Raw genomic sequence first — 23,616 nt, forward strand, 5'->3', positions numbered from 1 at the left:
CGCCTTAATTGAACAATGGTCTCCCCCAACCCCACCCCACCTCCTCTCAGCATTCTTCCCACATGAAAAGAGAACAGCCTCGCAGCCAGACCTCCTTTTCGACTGAAAAAGCTGCACGGTACATCTTCTTTCCAATCGATCCAGCAGAGTGACTAAATACCTTACAGTGAGGTGAAATAGGTTTGGCAATGCAAGTAACTTTGCACTCAAAGAGAGAATTTTGAGTCATAGAGCACAGCTGCTGGCACTTTTGCTTTTGTGGCTTGAGCATCTCATGCCAAGGCCTGTAAAAGCAAGAAGCACTAAATTTTAAAAAATAGGCCATTTCTTTAGATCTAGGAGCCAGACAATGCACACTGGACAAAATTATCAGTCTTGGTGACTGATACTGTAGAAACGGAGGATAAACGGGCTTCTCTTTCTCCCCTTTACAAATCATATACTTTAGAACAGAAACAGAGCTGCCTAACACAAATAAAGAAGATTTTTATTAAATAACGTGGTGAAATTTCTCACCACCATGGCTCCCTGGCACATGGGATTTATCAAGCCCTGAGTTAGAAAGTGTGCTTTTGTTTTTAAACCATTAAACTTGAACATGCCAAGTCCTCTTAAGTAGATACGCGATAGACTAGGGCAGATAGTTTGAGAGTTGAAATGAACATTATCCAGCAGTGTGGGCTGCCTGGAAATGAGCTGCCCAAAATTGTTTTTCGGGGGGTGCCGGGGGGTTGGGGGGCAACCCCCTTACTAACTGCTGGTCCAGGAAATTGTGCATGAATAAAGTACCGGTCCAGGACTCCAAAAACATTGAGAAACACTGGTCTATCCCTGGATTGGACTTGTGTGAAGGAGTATCATGCCCTGTGGTCTCCTCCAACCCAAATGGTCTACCAAAATAACTCTGATACATGTAGTGGGTAGGAGTACTGGATGAGGGAAACCTGCGTTCAAAGCCTTACTCATACGTAAGAGCCCACTGGGAGACCCTAGACCAGCCACCATCTTTCAGCCCACACCTCCCTCTCAGGGTTGTCGTATAGATAGAGGGAAAGTATGCATTTTTGCACACAGGCTTCTATGTGTATACTTGCTAGCTCTGCAGTGGGAAATGCCCCCAGCTCTTTAAGGGATCAGGACACCCAACACGACACAGATCTCCTCCCCAGAGAGGAGCATTCCCAGTGCCATTTCTGAAACAGCAGGAATCCCTTTCTGAGCAGTAGGAGAGGTCTCCATAGCCCAGTGCAAGTGACAGAAGACCCACTTCTCTCCTAAATCCTCTGCTTATGTGCCAGAAGAGGACCTGAGGGAGGAGAGGGGATTGGTGGCGACCACAAATAAGGGCTGACTAGTGAGCTAAGCCTAAATTTGTGGGTCCTTGTTCGAACACATTTGGAGTATCAAGCTGGAGTTATTTTGGTAGATAATCTTGGATGGAGGAGACCACAGGGTGAGATACTCCTTCACACAGTTCCATTCGACGTGTGCTGGCATATCTACACAGTGCAATATGGACAGTACTTGGGAGTCACCAAACCTTGTTTCATCCATGCACCACCAGTATGCTATTAAATATGCAGTTATTCTTTAATCTCACATTCACAAAACACCACCACCACACAACTGTATTATCGACACAAATTGCCCTCTTTCAGCCACGGTGACTTTCTATTTCCTTTTTCTTCATTTGTCTTGCATACATTCCCACTTGGTGCCAGAGTGTGGCAATTAGAGAGCCCCTGGTGGTGCAGTGGTAAAACTGCCACCCTGTAACCAGAAGGTTGCAAGTTCAATCCTGACCAAGGGGCTCAAGGTTGACTCAGCCTTCCATCCTTCCGAGGTCGGTAAAATGAGTACCCAGAATGTTGGGGGCAATATGCTAAATCATTGTAAACCGCTTAGAGAGCTTCCAGCTATAGCAATAGCAATAGCACTTACATTTATATACCGCTCTATAGCCAGAGCTCTCTAAGCGGTTTACAATGATTTTAGCATATTGCCCCCAACATTGTGGGTACTCATTTTACCGACCTCGGAAGGATGGAAGGCTGAGTCAACCTTGAGCCCCTAGTCAGGATCGAACTTGTAACCTTCTGGTTACAAGGCGGCAGTTTTACCACTGCGCCACCAGGGGCTCATATAGAGTGGTATATAAATGTAAGTGCTATTGCTATTACAGGCCAGTCCAAGGCACAGGCTGTTCAGCATTAACTGCTGAATAGCTCTTCCAGCCCTCCATAGCAGCAAATATTTTAGATGCAAACACAGCAGGGAGAGAGATTGTGAGGCCTCTGCATCTTCTCTCTTACACTGATGATTGCAGGGGTTGGGGGGTACAATTCTGTTTGTTCTAAAAAGTAGCAGAATGTGTTTGTAATTCTGCCTCAAGCATCTAGGATTTGTGACTAGGCAGAGACAATAGTTAATCCTGCATTAACTTTACTAATCACAGCCATGAGAAGCACAGAACAGGGCTGTTTACAATGCACACAGGCCTCGGAGCACAAGTAAATCCCCTAAAACTAGCAATACAGCAGGGCTGTGTATATACCACGAATGCAGTATTAGGCACAGAAGTCCGCTTCCTTTGGATTTCAGCATTTGGGTTGGTTTGTTTTTTTAAAAGTGAGGGAAGCAAGTTTCTAGCCCTTAAGGTTGTTATTGTATGTTTTAACATATGGGCAATCTCTGCAGCAGTATTAGAAGCCAGAGTGCTGGTTGAATACGTTTTCCAGTGGCTGAGGCTTCAACGTCCTTGTCCCTCCCATCACTAGCAAAGCAAGAATTATGCACATTTGTTTTATCAGGTCAGGTTTTTATTTTTTTTAGTACATAATTTGGATTGCCTGGACACAGAATATTCCTAATGTGGGATAGTCAGACTTCCTTTTAGGAGTCAGCATCACAGTTCAAAACTGATGGCACTTCCCCACAATAGTACTGGCTAGTTTGCCAATTGTGGTTGCTGAACTACAACCCCCATCACTCCCAGCCACCATTTATTTGCTCAGTTAGTCCCCTGCTAACTGAGCAAAGAGGCACCTTTTTAAAATGGCAAAAGATGCTCTTTATTTAGCAAGGGGAGAGCAACTGGCCCTATCCATCCCCAGCACAGCATCTCTCCAGGGGCTATTGCTGGCATCTATCTTATGCTTCTTTTTTTAAATTCCGAGGCTGAGCCCTTTGGGGACAGGGAGCCATTTTATTTATTTATATCTATGTAAACCGCTTTGGGAACTCTTGTTGAAAAGTGGTATATAATTAGTCATATTCGTATTACCGCTGGGGGTGATGGGAGCCAGGGATGTCACTATAATTGAGCGGATAAGTTCAGAGAACCCGGGCCCCCAGCTCCACCTCTCCCTATTTCTCCATTATCCCCCTCACTCCGTGGGGCCGCCAGGGAGAGGGGCGAACATGGGCCCCCTGTCCCCTAGCTACATCCCTGCTGGGAACTGTAGTTCAGCAACATGATTTGCTGAATCAGCAAAGTGAATTAATTATTCCTTTTAGCTACATCCATATGGAGATACTGTTAAATGACTCCTAAGGAGAAAACAAAAATATGCGAAGTTAGTATTTGTACCTAACTACTGGGGGAAAGTAAAAACATGCCCTATGAAAAATATAGTGGCTGGATACAAGAGGGAAAGCCAAAAGAAATGTTAGGCTCTTTCTACAAATTAACTTGGAAAATATCATGAAACAAGGCCCTCTGCTGCCAAAATGAGGAATTAAATGGAGCATTTGGCAATGCTGTGTGCCTGACCCAGAAAAACAGAAGCAGCAAGGCAAGTTAGAGATGGCAGAGGAAAGGGTATTCTTACAAGTATAAGGCAGACTTTGGATGTAGTTTACTGATTATTCAGCAGTCTGCTTTGTCCAGGACTGTCCAACAGGAAGACTTTATTTCAGAGAAGTAAAACTCTCTAGGAGAGTTTTACTCTAGAACATTGTCTCTACCAATGAAAGAATGAACTAGTAGCCCAAAGTCATTTTTCCCCTTTATTACATCATTGGTTTTTTTTAAAAAAAACAGTAATTATTTTTCCTCTCCCATCTGCTTACTAAATGAAAAAAGTACAATGCCTTTAAATTAATGTAACACAATTCTGTTTGTTGTCTGTGTTAAACACAAGGCTGTGTGATGTGTCTGTCTTCCAGAAAGTGAGAGAACACTAGAAGTATTGTGGGGAAGCAGCAAAATCAAAATTCAGTACAAAGTTAGGTGGTTTCCCTCTCCCAAATTTAGACTCAGATCTTCCTTTGTAAAACAGTTCAAGCTCCCCTCCTAAGTTTGCTTGAATCAAAGTTCAGTAGACTAATTGATAGGCATAACGGCCTTATGGAAATAGTATGTGCCTCAGAATTGACTGAAAAGTTAACTACTTACCACACCACCTCACTATATCATGTTCCCAATCTAGGTGCACTGCACAGCTCTCCATGAAGTATACAGAGTATGCACTAGTACGCACTACGCCTCAAGCAACCACTCTTACTACACAGAAAGCAACCATAACAGGGCAAGCCTGCATTCTTTGCTGTACACACACAATTTTGTGAAAAGGGGGCTTGCAAAGGGGAGGAATAATTGTACTTTTACCCCTCCAATGCATTAGCCTACATGTTATCCACTTGCTTTTCTACTATCTAAATGAATTTGCCTCCTGTGGTGATAGGAAACAGCGATACTCCAAGGAAGTTGCCACAGGCACAGAGATTTCAGTCCAAACCATTTTTAAAGGCCTTCCAACGTATGTGACTCAAGAACCTCTCAGAGGATACACATCCACAGTCTACAAGCTTCTGATTCAAAAGCTCCCCTGAATCCCCGGGGACTACTAAAGAAAGGTGTGCACCAAAGCAGAATATATTACTTGCTCAGCCTGCAGGTAAGCCAACAAGCACTTTTTAATCAAAAACTTTATCATGTTCTAGCAGCAACAAAACCTAAACACCTTCATTTTGAGAACCTTTGCGGGTTCCCTTAAGGCTATACTAGTTTTGGAGAAAAGGGGATAAATCGTATTTTGTGTTGACAGATGCCACCCACTCCAACCCCGTGGGAACAGCAACAAAACGTCTCCTACAATAAAACCATCGTACATCTAAGTTGTCCACAACCGTGCAAACACAGAGAAGGAAGAACAGAAAGACCATCAACACGTGTGTAAGCTTGTTGCCAATAGCTGGCTGTCAAGAGTCAGTGTCTGGTGTTAGTTGCACCAAATATTTCGCACAACCACACAAAACAGCCAGGGACTATCAATCTGGCTGCCTTTCTAGTTCTCACCAATGGCTGTCACAACTAGCTTGTGTTTTCTTAAGTGGCAGGAGGGCCCTCGGGGTGCAGGGTGGCAAGTTAAAAATCCATCAGGAGCGTGAACTTGCCAGAGAAGGGCAACCATGGCTGGCAACACAGGTGGACACGTCAACCATAGACACTGGAGTTTGGCACTGAAAAAGACAATGGCAACAGCAGCTGGGGTCTGCTTGAAAGAGGATGGATTGTCGTGGCGGTACATCCTGTCTCTTACAAAAGTGCTGTCTAGCAAGGAGGGGGCATCAGCCCACATTCCACAAGTTACTCTTGGAGTTATGATCACCAAAGTTAAGACATCTTCACAGCAGGAGGGCAGCATTGAGCCACTAGAGATGCAATTCCATACGAGCTCTTTTAGGTTCAGAGGCGTTTGAGTCAGTCTTTTGTGCCAATCCTGCAAGTGAAGCAAAAGCACAAAGAGAAGTTAGCAGACTTGTGATCATACCAGGAGCAAGCTTAAATATGTTTATACCAGCATCTCGGGGCGGTTTACAATGGGTTATAAACTATAAAAAAATAACATGAACAGTTAAAAACAGATTGTAATCTCCAGGGGGCAAGGACCCCCGTTCTGCTTCTGTACTTCTATTATTATGTCACTTCATACACTGGTGGTTTGGGATTTAGATGAAGAAATAATATGCATAACTGTTGCTTAATAGGTTTGCAGTGGATTCTTAATGACTGAAACTTCTCCCAGCATTCAAGGGATACCAATAGTCACGCTCAGAGTCATTTTCAAAGACCTGATCAACATATATGAGAACATGTTAAGAGTGGATCACATTTGCACTACAGCAGTTGTGTATTAATTGGGGGAGCGACTGTACACTCTGGGACCAACATGCTCAGTCAAAGCTTGCTCCAATTCTTTCCACCACAACCACTCCTACTGCTGAAGAGACAAGCTCATTAAACATTTCTACATCCAAGCACAGTTTGAAATCGTAAAAAGTATAATCAGGGAGAAAGACAGTGGAACAATCCTCACATTACCAGAGGCTGGAGGAGCTGGAGTGACATTGTAAGGCAGTTGGATGGAGAGGATGTGGAGCTGAATACGCTGCTTTCAATCATCAGGAGCAAGACAGCTCCCTTTAGAAAGTTTATCCTGAACCAGCATCAGAACCACCCAATTAAGAGGCCCAGGTAATGATACTACCAACCCATGAGAAAAACACAGGATACATCTGGGAGGGAAGGAAGAGTATCAAAGGAGATGACCTTAAGCAGCCCCACTGATGAGAGCCCTTTGGACACAAGAGAAGCAACATTAGACCTGTTATGCACGATAAGAGAAGCATACCTCCATCTGAAAGGGTGAGCTTCTCCAACTCCGCTTCAAGCTCTGCATCAGAAATGCTAGGAAGCACAAGAGATGTAGGAAACAATGGTTTCTGCGGAACGGAAGGCAGGTCGGGAAGATCTTTCGAGGAATCTAGAAGAAGATTGTCTAGTTCCTTTTCCAATTCTTCAGTGTCTGCTTCTGAGATTAAAGAACAAGCAAGTTTCTGTCAGGCAGGTGACTCAATCCTATGCATGTTTTCTCAAAAGTCCCACCAAGTTCAATGGCGCTAACTTCCAAGTTTATTTTTAATGTTATAACCAAGAATAAATCTGGGCAACACTAGAGCAGGAAACGGAGAACTTGCCATTTTGGGAACTAGTAATTGAATTAGAAGCAGTTAGCCTGATGTAAGGAACTGAAAACAAAAAGGTCTTAGGTTCCGATTGTATGCCACCCAAGTTGTTGAAAAACGAACAGCAAAGCAACACCACTGGCAACTTTATTCTTCCATTCAGAAGCTTGGATGCTTCTGTGTCTTCAAAGGCAGATTCTGTGTCCAAGACGTTGGACACAGACATCTGTACTCATCTATAAGAAGGGCCTTAAGACAGAACCAGCGAAATCTCTCCCTTAATCCATCATAGGAAAGAGGTATGCTATGCATCTGAAAATTAAATTAATGGGTTGGATTGAGGAAAGAAATGTAAGTGCTGAGCAAGTGAGTTTTTAAGGATGCTCAACTTTAGATCATGGGATCATTTTGTAACACCTGGCAAAAAAGTACTCAAAGCACTTAAAAGGGAAACTACTTTGTGGACCTTGTCAACACTTGATTCTGTATCAAGGGAGTCTATGGGAAAATTGGGAGCATCCAATGGATAAGACTGATTTTCTGACAAAATGCCTCTATACCAAAACATCACTGAGGGGATCTATCTAATTCAGGACCCGTGACAAGAGGCGTATAGCAGGAGTACATGTGAGCAGCCCAGTTGTTTAATTTGTATATTACAGTATTGTTGCGATTGGTTTGTGCAGACGGATGGTGCCATTTTCAAAGTACTGTGTATGTGAAAACCTGGTGAGAAATTATGAGAAGACCAAGTTGCTAGTGTTTTCTGGAAGATGTAAAAATATCTAAGTGGAATATAGATGGTCAACATATAGAGCAAGTGTTTTAACTCTTTAGGCAATACAATCCTGGCAGCCCTCATTTGTGTGATTTACAGAGATCTATAAATACAGAATGCAGCCATTATATCAGTGGCCTATGACAACCATACCACAATTGGGAATGGGACTCATGCATGTCTTTTTCAGGCAACTACTCCGCCCTTGAAGGAATGAAGAGAAGAGATGCATTCCAGTAGCCAAACAAAAAGTGTTGCAATCTAAGGAGAGTGGTTTCTAGTGCCGGGATATGGAGCTGTAAGAAATAAAGCCAGCCGAGAAAGCTTTGGGGTGCAACGTGTTTGGACTTACCTGAGCCATTGATTCCCACTCCTGCCAATGTTTGGGTGACTTCATCTTGGGTGTCACAAAGCTGGAGAAGAAGCAGAAGTAGACATTTGTTAATTTTTATCTTGACCTTCCTGCAAGGAGTTCAAGGTGTGTGACCAGACAGCCTTCACTCCAATTTGGAATGTGAGCATTAACCAAAAACCAAACTTGCCAAAACACAAGCCTGAAGGAAAACCTCCATTTTAGGAAAAGCAGAAGTCTTGCAAGCAGTTCTTTGTGCAAAGAACTTTGGAAGTCCTCAACAAAGCTACATTTCCATTTTGAAACAACAGAGTCCTGGACAAAGGAATAACCCAGCTGACTTCCTAACCACATCCACAAATTCTATCAAAACAACTCAGGCGAACTAGTTTTCCGCAAACTAGATCCTTTTTGTGCTCCATCTGAGCACAAATCAGGTGCTCCATCTGAATAGAGCATCTCCATCTGAATAGCAGATCCCTCTGAATATGGATCTCCATCTGAATAGCAACCTCACCCATGCATTTCCCCTCATTATAACTCCAACAAAAGCCTCATTCAATCAAACATCAACTTCAAACAGTGTCCCTCCCTCCACCACCTTTGCAACCCCCACTAAGAAACCTCCAAAGGAAAACTGTAAAATAATCTCTGCTGGTCAGCACAATATATTCCTGACATGGGATGGGGGTGGCAAGATCTGCCTTAGACTGCACTGAAGCTCTGCCCAGCCAAGTGCTCATGCTTGCACTCAACCCGCTGCCCTGCTCCAAGGCTCACTAGAGGACAGAGGATGTGTCCTCCCCACACCCTGCTCCCACAAGCCTCCTGAACCCTCACTACCCCTGCGTGCCTCCTCATGTGGAGGTTTGCTTGTGGGACACCTAACACTTGGACATCCCTTTGCGGAGAAAACTGTAATGCTGAGTGGAGCCTCAGAGAGGGCCACTCTAGGCCTGACTGCTTGTGGGCAATGCCTTGCAACCAACTGCCCTGGTTCCCCAAGGACTCCCTTTGATTGGCCACTGGCGTGCAGCGTTCCAAGCCCCCTGACCCCCACACAGTGAAGTGGTGCTGAGACCTGCAGAGAATAGTGCCTTCCTTGCTCAGCCTTACAGCTTCCTCACTACCCCCTGCCGCGAAACCATGGTGGAGACCCCCTTCTTCTCCAACAGCGGAGGATATAGACTTCCTGACGAGAGCTACCCTCTCAGCATTGCACTCAAGACACCAGACAGTAGGCAAGGCATTCACTTGCTATCATCTTCCTCTTCAATGTTCCACTTTTGACTCTTGAAGTGAGCCGTGAGGGTCTTCAAGCCTCTTCCCTCCCTGTCTCTCTTCCCCGCCTGGGCTGCCTTTCACTCTTATTATTGCCAAATACCCAGTCTTTGCATTGTGCCTGTACCAAATTAACTGTTTCTCTCTTTTCAAATAATCCTTGTTCCCAATTTTGTTTGCCCCTCTGGGGGTACCCTAAGAAGATACTGCGCTGTCTGAACCCAAGCTGTAATTATTGCAGACTAGGTGCTAATAATTCTGGTTTCACTCTACGGGGCAAATAGTGGTCTGCTTCCCCGACTAGCAGAGTTGGCCACGAGAGGGGAAGGGATTCTCCTAGTATGCTGAATAATTCTCTCAACAGCTAAATTTAGAAGAGCCATGACTCTTGCTTGGCTAAATGCACTTCCCACTGCAGTTTGAGAGGGGAAGTTTAAGAAATTACCATACTCAGCCCACTCATGTCCTTGTGGTTCAGGAGATATAGAAACAACTGCATCACTCTATTGTACACTTTACAAGGATATCTGAATCAATTCTATTTCTTCTTTTAAATGGAATTTCTTGGCCACACCGATGAGTTTTATTAAGAATATTTGTTGTTAAAATTTAAAGACTCAGTTTCTTGGAATTGGCCAAGTTCTGTTAAGTAGTTTGTAAAATTCTCAAAGAACTCACCATCTGACTATTGTTTGCAGTTGCTGTCTGTTTATTAACGCCGGTCAATGACCGAAATAAAGATATCTATCTATCTAGTGAATAAAAGTGAGTAATTCTCCCTAGCTTCAAGGTAAGCAGGTGTGGGAATAGGTACCCCACATTTTATCCTCAGAACAAGGCTGAGGGTTAGGTTAGTCACTATTTCTCAGCCTGGCCTCATCTCATTCAGTGAGCTTTGTGGCTGAGCAGATTTGAAACTGCATCGCGCCAACCCTAGCCCCGCACTCTAGCAGCAACACAACCACTCTGGCTCTCCCACACCAGCCTCCTTTCAGGACCTGCTAAGAGCACAAGCAGAGTCAGACAATATGGAAGCCACGGCACAGAAAGCTATGGACAACATGCACCATCATCAGATCAACTGCAGACTAACCCATATTTAATTCCAGATCAGGAGTAGGCAACCTTGGCACTCTAGCAGTTGTTGGACTACAACTCCCAACATCCCCAGGCAAAATAAATTGTGATTGGGGGTAATGGAAGTTGTAATTCAACAGCTGGAATGCCAAACGTTGCCTACCCAGATCCAGATGGTTTTAGACCTAAACATCTGGCACACGTGCCTCATACACGGACTTTTCTTTTGCTCCCCATAAATTACCTCTTGAATTTGATCCACCAGGTTCTCTGCCTTCTCCACAGTGACATCTTTCATGGATAGCTTCAGAGCTCCCACTCCAGCCTGGTAGGCATTAAATACCTTATTGGAAAACAAGAGAGTGGGGTGTTTTGTTTAAAAACCTATCTACTGGACTCTTGCAGTTTTAGCACTTCTTCTCTTGTCCCTGGCCCAGCAATTCCTTGTCCAGGCACAGCATACAGACACACTAGGTGGAAGTCCTAAGGCCAAAACATGTTCTGTGTCAGGGTTAGAGTAGAAAGGAAGAGATATTTTAGCTGCTAGGGCCAAGAGGAATGTGAACTCCTCACAAGTCGTGCAACCCTGCAATGAAAAGGAAGCGCTATTTCCAATGCAAGCCAGATCTTCAAGCAGAAAGCCTGGAGAGCTGGATTAAACACAGAAAAAAGCTTTAGGAGAAGGGGACAGTGGACACAGAAGTACAGGAATACCATCTGATCTGTCTGAGAGGCGTATATCCGATCTAGAATGCCTTGCACCACATCCAGCTTGGAGTGAAGTTCTGTAATGCGTCTTTCTGTTCTTTGCTTGGATTTCAAACACCTCAGTGCCTAAAAACATAAACACACAGTTTTTTATTTTAAAAAAACACCCTAAGAAGAGCCAGAAATGACTAACAATAACCTCAGCATAGGAGAGCATTTCACCCAAGATAACTAGTCTCAGAGCATCAGTGAATGCATGCCTCAGATCCAACAGTAGGGCTGCCTTGTATGATAGCTGCTGGAGAGGGAGAAATCGCTATTTTTAACTCTGCAAGGTAGATGTGCATGCAGATGGGGATATAGCTCAGTGGAAGAGCATCTGCTTTGCATGTAGAAAGTCCCAGGTTCAATCCTGGGCATCTCCAGGTAGGGCTGGGAAAGACCCCTGCCTGAAACCTTGGAGAAACACTGCCAGAGTAGACAAGACTGAGCTAGATGAACCAATAGTCTGATTTGGTATTAGGCAGCTTCCCACGTTCCTAGGAGTGCACAACCTTTAAGAAGTTAAAGAAGAGAGTTTCTAAAATGGCCAGGCATTGCTGCAGAGGACAAGAAAGCTTTAGGATAAGGGAGTCAGTGGAGACACACAAGTACAGTACAGGTATATCATCTGATCTGCCTTGCTGTGTTTCACGTTTATTTTTAATGCTTCCTGACACAGGAGTGGTAGGGAAGCATTCAGCCTCCAAAAACACACCACAACTCTGGAGTGGGCACGCTTGAAATAGCGATGACCACCATTTCACATCACAAGAAAGATGCCATTAGTGCATAACCACAAAAAGTTATAGTTGTATTACTGGGGGAAGAGGATGTTGTGCTGAGAGGTGTTTTTATCAATTTTATTGTTTTAGTTGAAACTCTCAACAAAAATACCGTTTTTTATTGTGCACACAAAGAAAAACTAAAATTGGTAAGCATAAAAACATAAGAGATTTTGGTGTGACACACCATCCTCGGTTTAAGTAAAACAAATGAGCACAGATGAAAACTTCAGTTCCCCAGCTGTTAAATTCCTTAGATGTGATAACTCCCTGATTGGCCGAGAGATAATGAGCAAGGGTGGAGAGAGAGAGAGAGAAGGGGGGAACACCTGATCCTTCTCAGAGGCTAATAAACTTCATGGCATCAGCCAGCATCTCCCAAGCATTAATGTCAGGTCTCAATTTCTCTATAAATAATGCTTCCACAATTTTCCTTCTTTGCGGGTTCCTTTCAATCCCTAAAATAGATATTTTAGTGGGCACCACTTTAAAACACCATTTGTTTTAGTTGATTTTAATATTTTAATGTGATTTTTATGGGATTTTATTGTATTTTAACTTCTGTAAACTGTCTTGGGATGAGTCTTGTGAAAAGCGGTATAGAACTTAATCAATTAATGTAACATTCTTACAACAGAAGCAATACCCTGCTACATGTGGTGTAACAACCTGTGTGTGAAAAGCCATTCGGAGAGCTCTTTGCACAAGTGTGCCACAATTGTGCCATGTCTCTCTGTCTCAACAACAGACTTGCAAGCTTTCAAAATCATCATAGGAGGAAAGCTGATCCTATGGTAGCAAGCATGAATTTGCTAAGCCGGGTCTACCATGGTTTGCATTTGGATGACAGATGACATATGAGTGCTGTAACATATTCTCCTTAGGGAAAATGACCCTTGTCCATAGCTCAGTGAGATGCATCTGCATGCAGAAGGTTCCAGGTGCATGCCCTGGCATCTCCAGGTAGGGCTGAGAGAGACTCGTGCCTGTAACCTTGGAGAGCTGCTGTCAGGCAGGACACTGAGCTAAGATGAACCAATGGTCTGACTCAGTATAAGGCAGCTTCCTAACCAAGGAAGGACAGGACCTACCAGCTGCTTCTTCCCAGCTTTGCATGCACTCCGGGCCTCCTCTTTACACCTATAAAAACAAGATGTGAGCAGCTCAGTGTCTTAGATTGAAAGTGTGTTAGACTCCCAGTCAGTTTCTTCATACCTTTAAACTATCTCACTACCACCACTGAGATAGTAACCTATCTACTTCTCTGATGTCATTTGTACACAGTGATCAAGAGAAACATTCTCTGAAGATGCACTGCAAGTTACAAGGAGAACATGCTTTACCAGATTTTGTTCCTGAATTCCAGCAAAGCAGAATGGTTCCTTACCTCCGATACACAGTGCAGCTCAGCAGTGCTTTACAAGTGACAGAATAGCCACAAAGATGAATGACACACACCCCATATTACCTCTCTGCTTCTTGGGCAAGGGATTCCACCTTCTGTGACAGCAGCTGTTCACTCTGCATCAACTGATACACCCCAATGTCCACATCGTTCATGGGGGATACTTTGGCATGAAGACCGCGGGCAAATTTCATTATCTGAAAGAGAAGGTTTGTTACCTGATGGAAAACCACAAGACTCATGAGTAATATTACAATTTCTTGTACAACTTACTGTTGATAAAACCTTTATCTCTTTGCTATCCCAGACAACATGTCCGGATTCAAGTGACAAAAACCTAAATACAACAGGATGTCACAAAAGATAAATACCCGTTTACTCTTATCGTTCACTGAAAGATCACAATATGATTCCATTTGGAGAGTTTGTTTTCAACAGCATAGTGGTGCTTCTCTTTCTCTTCCCCACCCCTACCCAGTTATCTTGTTTGCACAGCACAGAGGGAACACACAATTTCAGAACAATGCCTTATCTCCGAAAGAAGAAGTGCACTGCCTGAGGCACACATTTCAGACTAAAAGCAAAGGCAAGATCTTTACTGCATTTGTTCATTCCAGACTGGCATGCTGGACTTTTTCAAGAACTACAGTATTCACACCATAGCCAAATCCATTCACATTCCCACATGAAGGGTGGGTGATAAACTGAAGTGCCATTCAGCAACATTGCTGAAGTGTCCTTATTTTCACTTTGACTTCATTGTTTCAGTCAATGTCTGAGATGCATTGTTTGAGATTTCATTCATTCATTTCATCTGATCTCATTTGAGATTTCATTCATTGTTTGAGATTTTCACTTAAATGTCCTATATCAGGGCTGCACAACTTCGGCCCTCCAGCAGTGGATGGACTGCAACTCTCATCATCCCTGACTATTTGCCACTGTGGCTGGGGATGATGAGAGCCCTAATTCACCAACATCTGGAGGGCCAGAATTGCACAGCCCTGCTCTAGATCTTCACTACCACTGGAATGTTTATGTTAGAAGGAAGAGCCATTTATTGAAGGGGTACTTCAATAATGGAAGGCCAGCTTTATTTGGTCAGACTCAAGCCTACTACTCCCAGAAGCAAGCATCTTTTCTCTTTTCTCTGTACCTTATCTCCATTCTGCTCTAGGACTGTGATCCTCTTTTCCTTCTGCAACTGGAGCAGCACCAGACAAAACGTCCTTTCATCGGGACAGATGCTGCTGCACAGGGCGCGCAGCTCAGAGAGGCCAACAACAGGGTGTGAGGAAAGGGTGGAATTCTGGTACAGGTGATACACTTCTTCGGCCTTCTCCTAAAGAAAAGAAATACCTGTTCTGAAATCCATTTTCTGCCTCAACAGTTGACACAAAGCACAAGCCAATACAATACTAAGGTAAAGTGTGCCATCAAAGGCACCCTGGCACCCACAAAGCCCTGTGTTCTTCATTGGTAGAATACAGAGGGGTTTGCCATTGCCTCCTCCCACACAGTATGAGATGATACCTTTCAGCATCTTCCTATATCGCTGCTGCCTGATATAGTACCAGCAGGGATTTGAACTGGCAACCTTCTGCTTGTTAGTCAAGCATTTCCCTGCTGCTCCACTTAAGGTGGCACAATACAATACCATATCATCACAATTATAACAAATTAAGGCTTGACTTATCTCGCTTTGCATGTAATGCGTCTATCTCATATATCAGTTTCACCTTTTAATTTGCATTACTGAAATTAATGAACTTTTGCACAATATTCTAATTTTTCGAGTTTCACCTGTACATTACATTAAAATCCTGACATGGCTCAGGCAGGGCAAGACACTGTTACAAATGAGAGTCAGTGTGGTGTAGTGCCAAGTCTCTCAATACCAGTTGCAGGGGAGCAACAGCAGGAGAGAGGGCATGCCCTGACCTCTTGCCTGTGGGCTCCCCAGAGACATCTGGTGGACCACTGTATGAAAGAGGATGCTGGACTAGAAAGGCCTTGGGCCTGATCCAGCAGGGCTGTTCTTATGTCCTGAGTTCAAATTCCCAATCAGCTATGAAATTCACTGGGTGACTTTGGGCCAGCCACTTCTCTCTCAGCCTAACCTACTTCGCAGGGCTGATATGAGGATAAACATAGCCATGTACACTGATAAATAGTATTCACCCCAATTCAAAATCCATCATAAAGTTTGTAAGCAACATTTACTGCATGTGTCAACCATGTGTCTGAAATGTGGGTGGTTTTCTTTGGTTTACTAAGAGCACTGTCTCCTTTTCAATTTTACCATTAATTACAGCTTCATTCTAGTTCTGAGTAAGGGTTTCTCCAAGTTATTAATCTTTAAGGATCCTGGAACAACTTAATATATATTGAAAACAAAAATACAACTTTTTCCCCTTCTCTCCTTTTCCAGCATTTAAGCCACTTCTCCAATAATGTTTGAGGAATACAAGATTATCTAGGTATTTCGGAAACAAATAAATTGCTCATCAGTGTTTGAAACATGAAAAATATTTCTGGTCCTAAAGGGTTTTGTTAGTTTAAAAGTGGTATTTGAGACAATCTCACCTAAGGAACTCCTTAGGTGAGATTGGAGTTAGAATCCTAAGGAGCTCCTTTGCAGATTTCTCCACATATTTATTTAGGGAAGTCAGCTGTCCTACAGCTCTTCCTCCACTTTCTAAACAAAAGCCCTGATGAGCAAAGTCCCAGTAAAAACAATCTAAAACTGAAATGACAACCTCAGCATACCATGGACCACTGTATTCTACCTGGGTAGGAAAAGCAGGAGCTTTCAAAGTTTAGTCACTTGAATGTATAAAGTAAAGTGGAGATTTAGCCAAAAACCTATCTGCAAAAATAAATAAATAAATAAATAAATAAATAAATAATAAAAGAACTTATCTATACTAATATTTTATTGCGGATTAGTGCTGGAGTTAAAATAGCATGGATTAGCTGGCTTGTGATTCTGCACTGAAAGCATCTAGCGGCAGTATCACTTGAAGCTGCATTTGCATGGTTGAAGTTGCAGGGGTCATTTACAGGAGATGCAACTAAGTGTAGAGAAGGAAACCTCCAGCTAGCCTCATAACCAGCCATCATGATCTAGTTTATTTTCACTGCAGCTTTTTCCTATGTTTCCTGACACAGCAGCATAACATAGTAAAATATTTTTCTTTTCCCCTGTTTGGACATTAATCCCCATCAAAGAGATGTCTGGCACCGTCAGCTCTGACATCCTAAGCGCACTCTTGGGTGGCAGGGTGAACTTGAATCAGCCCCACATGCCGCAAGCAGATTACACCATGAGCCAACAAGAAGCACTGTGCATGCAGTCCTGATGCTGGATACAGGGTTCCCCAATAGCACCCTTTTTACACAGATGGAACTTAACCTGGAAAAAAATCCTAGCATATTATTTCTGGATCCAGGTAAATATTTTGGAAATGTATGCTGTATAGATCTGCAACTTACTTTGTGTAGTTGTGTTGTTTTGGTATGGAAGTCATTCATAATTATTGCATTTTTAAAATGATTTAAAAGAAAAAGAAAGGAATACGAGAATAGATTACACTGCTTATTCTGTTCATTTGATAGCACTACAGCATCAACAAAGCCTGGAGACTTTGATGACAGCCTGGAAACAGCATTTTCTTTTTTGGCATGATGCAATTGTTATGTAAATACAAGCTTCAAGTTTAGCAGCAATTAGAAGAGATGATCAGACACACACACACACACACCCCACACACAAAAGTTTAAACTGCAATAAGATAGAGTACAAGCAGGCCCATATTTCCTGAAAACATGTTCTTTTCCTACTGATTGCTATTTATAGGCAAATGAACAAAAGCCAATGTTGCATTATAGGGACTGTAGTTACAAGAGCTGCTTATGAACATGAAACTCACAGTGTTCTATTACTGGTATGGGATGAAGCACACAAAGCTTATGTTGCAAAATACCAAATTTATTTAAAGCTTTTATTTAAACATTCAAAGAAAAAGGATCTTTAATAGGACTATATGGTTTAAAAAGCAGTCAAGCAGTTACTTCCTGAACAGTCTCAATGAATCAATGGCATTGCTACTACGATGACAAACATTTATATACTGCTTTACAGCAAAAGCTCACAAAGCAATTTACACAGAAAATAAATAAATGAATAAGACTCCCTGTCCCTAAATGACTCACTGCCTAAAGAGAAGCAATGTGGTAGACACCAGCTACAATCACTGGAAGGATGCTGTGCTGGGCTGCACAGGCATACCACAGTCTTCCATTACTGTGGAATAAGCAGCTGATCTACCTTTAAGAACTCATGCAGCATGCACTGTTATGACAGATGACAAAATTGTTAAGACTGCTGCACATGGCTATGTACAAGTGTAATTACTGCAGCTAGTTCTAGCTACTTAATGTTTTTGTTTCAGAAGTGTTTGACACTTTTGGAGAAAACAAAGTAGTCTGACAACAAACCTCAGACTCACAAGACAACGATTTCAAAGAAGCCCTTTGAGAGCATGAGGATTTACAATACACCACACTCACAGCTGGCCCTGCCAACTAGAAATTAGATGAATCATCAACTGCTTATATGACAGATATAAATAACTATGTTACTGGAAATCTGGAAGATTTTGGTATTAACTCCCCTTTTAACACTCTGATCCGCTCAACATAAACTACAGCCACATGTCTCTTGAAACATCTCCTGCACCCTCAATGGGAAATAATTTTCACCACAGCATTCATGGGGAAACCCCCATTAACTCTCACAGGTTTCCTCATAGTATGAGAGCCTCAAGCATCAGAAAGCCTACCTGAAGGAGCTCCACATAAATCAGAACTTCCTCCTCCTCCGGCACTTTACTGTCACCCAATACGCTGGAGAGGGTCCACTTCAGCGGCTTCAGAATGAAGACTCCTACGCCCCAGGAGATCCAGCTGCTGTCTACACTGGTCATGAAGTCAGATTCCCTCTGCAACTTGCCACGTCTAATGGAAAAGACAGATACAACTTATAGAATTCAGCAAAGCCAAGGGGAATATTTATCCAAATATATAAAAACACTAATACTGAACACTGTATTCCAAGTGAGGTCTGATCAGTGCAGAATCAAGTAGAACTATAGCCCTATTCAGACATTACATTGTACATGTGCACAGGTGTCTGTACACATGTACATGATTCTGTATAACTTCTGCATAACTGTATAGTCTGGCTCACCGATTAACCTTGCAATGTGTACTCAGGATCAAGTCATTTTTCCTCCTCAACAAATTCTGACACTCCCTGAAAGAGTGAAATCCTCACATTTACCATTCTTTAACAATAGACAATCCTGTTAGTATTGAACAGTCAATGGCAGGGTGGATTTGATTTAAATCAAACTGATTTAAATCACTAGCAGGGTGGATAAAAATCAATGATTTATTTTTTTTAATCAAAAAAATTGGATTTTTTTATTTAAATCTGATTTTTTTTATTTAAAAAAAAAATCATTGATTTTTATCCACCCTGCTAGTGATTTAAATCGTGATTTAAATCGGTTTGATTTAAATCAAATCCACCCTGGTCAATGGGTATAACTAAATAATAAAAACTAGCTGAACCCACACAGATCATCTGTGCAATAGGACTTTGTTGCTCCCCACCACAGCCCGTTTTATTGCTCAGTGTCAGCCCCCCATTTTCACTCACCCCCTCCCCACCACTCACTCACTCAGTTCACTTGCGCCCTCCTCTTCCCTATCTGCATATGGAATCCCCACTACCCAATCACCATGGTGCTTCTGTTCTGTTACCTCTGACTGGTAAAGCACTGTGTGGGCGGGGCTTGCCACTTAGGACCTTAGTGTATTATATAGATAGATAGATAACTGATTTACACAAGTATTTTCAAGCTTATGTCTCAATGAGCAAAACAAAAAACGCAACTCCCCATACAGAGGAAAACCAGTGTGGTGCCATAGTTAAGAGGGCCACACTCAGATGGCACAGACCTAGATTCAGATCTCCCCTTAGCTACAAGGACTGACTTGCTAGATGACCTTGAATCAGTCTCAACTTAACTTACCTCACAATGGGTGAGGATAAAAGGGACGGAATGCACAAGAACACAGAAAGCTGCCTTATACAGAGTCAGACCACTGGTCCATCTAGCTCAGTCTACACAGCTTCTCCAATGTTTCAGGCAGGAGTCTTTCCCAGCCCTACCTGGAGATACCAGATTGAACATAGGACCTTCTGCATTCAAAGCAAATGCTTTACCACTGAACTACAGCTCCATTCAAGTGTGCACTCCTTGGGAGTAATAAAGGAGTAACATCACATAATAAAGTTCTTTCCACCAATTTAATAAAAGCAACAGTGAGTTAGCTAAAAGTAGATTGTGAAAATCCTCATTTAAAAGATATGCTTTTAAAGATGTTTGGAACACCCTGTATTTGTGTAAGCTTGCACATCTATTAAGTTAGAGGGGGGGAATATTAAGATTCTTTACAAAAATGGACTCACGTTGTGTCCTATTGGAACAAGTGTTGTGATCAGAATGTGCCTATGGCTATATTAACATATGGAACAGAAGAAATCTGTATTTTGGAGAAATGTAGTATTTTCTGTAGTTTATACCGATTCATTAAACTGCACGTTATGTCATTAAGAGATGGGCTAAAATTAGGCAGTGGAGTGAAGTCTCTCTTTTGTAAAACAACAACAACAACACGAACATCTGTGGGGTGGTGGAGCTGATACAGGATTGCAAGAGTTAAGTATCCCCTTTCAAATTTTCCTACCAGATCTCTCTCTCTCTCTCTCTCTCTCTCACACACACACACACACACACGCTATCTGGTGGCAAGATGTAAACACATACAGGAAGAGAGACTTGTAGCACCTTAAAACAGCCATTATGGCTGGGGATGATGGGAAGTGTAGTCCATCATTATCAGAGGACCCAACTTTGAGAGCCCCTGGCCTTAAAGACTAAACCATCTTTAAGGCACATATGCTTCTGTAGGCAGGATCCACTTCCTCTGATACAGGAATCATCCTCCATTGACAGGTTCTGTATATTCAAATACATACACCCATGAGCATTAAAACAAAAAGTAAACAGTGGAGCTAGGCCATGAAATGCAAGGTGCCCAGCCTGTAAACATTGATGTGAAGAGCTCAAAAGCATATACAAGAAGCCCAACTGACCACTAGCAACACCAGTCACTGGAAACATTGTTTTTACTAAGATGCAAATGAATCAAGTAGAATTAATGACTGTGCACATTTTAAAGTACTAGGGGGTAAAAAATAGTTAATCATGCTATAAGGAAGGCAAGAGCTGAAGTGTAATGACATCCAAAATGAAATATTAAAATGAAGGTACATACCTAAAGGGAGCCTATCTATATCGCTAGAAACTGTCACATTGCCTCCCTTCATAGGGAACATAGGAAGCTGCCATATACTGAGTTTATGGTCCATCTAGCTCAGTACTGTCTACCCAGACTGGCAGCGGCTTCTCCAAGGTGGCAGTCAGGAGTCTCTCTCCACCCTACCTTGGAGATGTTGCCAGAGAGGGAACTTGGGACCTTCTGATCTTCCCAGAGCAGCTCCATCCCCTAAGGGCAGGCCTGCTCAACTCCGGCCTCCCAACTGGTTTTGGACTACAACTTGCATCATCCCCAGCCACAATGGCCCATAGCCATGGATTATGGGAGTTGTAGGCCAACATCTGCAGGAGGGCTGAAGTTGAGCAGCCCTACCCTAAGGTGAAAATCTTAGAGCTGGTCTAGTGGTAACAAGAATGACTTGGTCCCTTAGCTAAGCAGGGCCCACCCTGGTTGGATATGAATGGGAGACTAGAAGTGTGAGCACTGGAAGATTTTCCCCTTAGGGGATGGAGCCGCTCTGGTATGAGCATATAGGTCCCAAGTTCCTTCCCCGGCTGCATCCGAAAGATTCCTGCCTGCAACCTTGGAGAAGTGGCTGCCAGTCTGTGCAGACAATACTGAGCTAGATAGACCCGTGGTCTGACTCAGTATGTGGCAGCTCCCTACGTTCCTATCTTGCAAAGCTCACACACGTCTTCTCCCATCCAAACGCAAACCAGGGTGGGCCCTGCATAGCAAAGGGGGCCATTCCTGCTCGCTTCCAGGAGAACCGCTCCCCTCCGAACCGCCGGACGCAATGCGTGGGAAGGAGCACTCTGCACGCGCTCAGGAACACGCCGGCACGGCAGAGAGACCGCAGGGCCGGCGGAGGGGGAGGGGGGGTGCGGACCCGCATCCCGGAAACCCGCCCGAGGGCCTTGCCCGCCGCCGCAATACCTGAGCAGCTCCCGGAGCACGGTGCCCAGCCCCAGGGGGACGCTCCCCCGCCGCTCGAAGGCCTGCTGCAGCTCGCGCAGGCAAGTGCGGACCCCTTTCCGGCGGCGCCCGCGCTTCAGCACCAGCTCGCTCCAGAAGCCCATCTTGCTGTCCCATTCGGTGGCGTTGACCTCCCGGCTCTGCTTGAAGGCCGAGAACAGGAAGGCCATGCGCTCTTCGTCCGATTCCCATTCCGGGGGCAGGTCCCCCTCGGGGGCCGGCGCCACGCGCGCCTCCTCCGGAGAAGACATCTACGCGAGCCCCCGGCTCCGACCGCGGCCTAGCTCCCCTCGCCTCTCCCTCCTCAGGCGTTTCCTCAGTGACGGGGAGCCCCAAAGCGCATGCGCTTCCATTGAGCATGCGCCCAGAGCGCAAGCGGCGGGCAGGCATCCCAGCATAGAGATAGGAAGGGTAGACTACCGGCTGCAGACTCCCGGACGCGGCTTCTGGTTCTGGATGTCTTTAGGACTCCTCCCTGCCTTGGGACACTCTTGAGTCGGAGAGTAGCCGTGTCTGTGGTAGCAAGAACAATGCTTTGTCTTGGTTTTTAGAGACCCACACTCAAGTGCCTTCTAAGCCATGAAGCTCGCTGAGTGACTTTGAGCCTGTTAGTTTAATTTATTTGTTTGCTGATTGACTGATTGATTGCATTTCTAGACCGCCCTATCCAAAGGGTCTACCTCACAGGATGGTTGTGAGGTTAAAAGGAGGGGGGAGTGGAAAAGAACAGGGCTCCCTCTAACAGGGATTCCATAATCCTCAAGCAAAAGCCATTGAACCTGGGGATTCTGGGAGTTGTAGTCAACATCTGAGAACACTGGTGGAGAACACTGGTGGACCCTCTTTATTTAGCAGGGGGAGAGTAACTGGCCCTATCCACCCCTTGCCACCCCTTGCACAGTACTTCCAGTGACTGTTGCTGGTGTCTATCTTATGTTTCGTTTTAGAATGTGAGCCCTTTGGGGACAGGGAGCCATCTTATTTATTTGTTATTTCTCTCTGTAAACCGCCCTGAGCCATTTTTGGAAGGGCGGTATAGAAATTGAATGAATGAATGAATTGAAGCTGGGGATTCTGGGAATTGTAGTCAACAAGGTCTGGGAACACTGATGGAGAACCTTGTATGTATACCACTGAGCAGTGTTCCCTCTCACAGGGATTCCCAGATGTTGACTACAATTCCCATAATCCTCAGCCAAAGGCCTTTGCAGCTGTGGATACTGGGAGTTGTAGTCAACAACCTCTGGGAATCCGTGTTATAGGGAACACTGTGTACTGAGCTCCCCTGAAGGAACGGTGGGATAATGAATACAAATTGAAAAGGTTAAAGCGGCCGTCTCTTTATCAAAGAACCAATCAAAAACAGGGTAGAGCCCATGTTAACGCCTCTTCTGTGGCAGTAATGCTAGGGAGGAAGGCGTATTTCTTCACTTCCATTGCATCTATGCAGTGGTGCATAGAGGCACCAGGAGAGCAGGGGTGTAGTTAGGGGAGAAGGAGCCCGTGTTTGCCCAGTGACCCCTCAGAATGAGGGAGATCATGAGGAAAACAGAGAGGGGTGGAACTGGGAGCCCCAGGGTCTTTGAACCCATCTGCTCAATTATAGCTATACCGCTGGAGCTGTCCTTGTGATAACAAGCACGAATTGCCCCCCCTTGCTAAGCAGAGTCTGCCCTGGTTTGCATTTGGATGGGAGACATGTGGGAGCACTGTAAGATATTCCCCTCAGGGGGTGGGGCCGCTTTGCAAAGAGCACCTGCTTGTTTGCATCCAGAAGGTCCCAAGTTCCCTCCCTGGCAGCATCTTCAAGGTAGAGCTGAGAGCAAACTCCTGC

The 23,616-nt window shown here is 44.1% G+C and overlaps 1 protein-coding gene across 3 annotated transcripts; it reads right to left on the reverse strand.

Annotated features, from left to right (window-relative positions):
• Positions 1-3,995: 3,995 nt before the first annotated feature.
• Positions 3,996-22,137, reverse strand: CHMP7 (charged multivesicular body protein 7). 3 transcript variants are annotated; one of them, XM_053269906.1, is made up of 10 exons: positions 21,744-22,137; positions 18,239-18,413; positions 14,551-14,736; positions 13,458-13,591; positions 13,081-13,129; positions 11,172-11,291; positions 10,702-10,800; positions 8,100-8,160; positions 6,636-6,812; positions 3,996-5,723 (listed from the first exon to the last, which is right to left on the reverse strand). In XM_053269906.1, the coding sequence occupies exons 1-10, from the start codon at positions 22,031-22,033 to the stop codon at positions 5,656-5,658; spliced, it is 1,359 nt and encodes a 452-aa protein (XP_053125881.1). In that variant the 5' UTR covers positions 22,034-22,137; the 3' UTR covers positions 3,996-5,655. The 3 variants fall into 3 exon arrangements, with proteins under 3 accessions (XP_053125881.1, XP_053125880.1, XP_053125882.1); XM_053269905.1 differs by having other exon boundaries at positions 6,636-6,815; positions 21,744-22,136; XM_053269907.1 differs by lacking the exon at positions 21,744-22,137 and adding an exon at positions 20,315-20,486 and having other exon boundaries at positions 6,636-6,815.
• Positions 22,138-23,616: the final 1,479 nt, after the last annotated feature.

Source organism: Hemicordylus capensis, chromosome 8, assembly GCF_027244095.1.
Source record: "Hemicordylus capensis ecotype Gifberg chromosome 8, rHemCap1.1.pri, whole genome shotgun sequence".
Taxonomy (NCBI): Eukaryota; Metazoa; Chordata; class Lepidosauria; order Squamata; family Cordylidae; genus Hemicordylus; species Hemicordylus capensis.

Bases quoted from the DNA above. Each gene is read 5' to 3' on its own strand.
- CHMP7 (XM_053269905.1), bottom strand. From the start codon at position 22,033: ATGTCTTCTCCGGAGGAGGCGCGCGTGGCGCCGGCCCCCGAGGGGGAC. The intron at 11,292-13,080 runs GTAGGTCCTGTC...TTATGTTTTTAG, and splicing joins AAGCTGGGAAGAAGCAGCTG to GCACTGAGGTGTTTGAAATC. The intron at 10,801-11,171 runs GTATTCCTGTAC...TTTTCCAATAAG, and splicing joins CCTCTCAGACAGATCAGATG to GTATTTAATGCCTACCAGGC.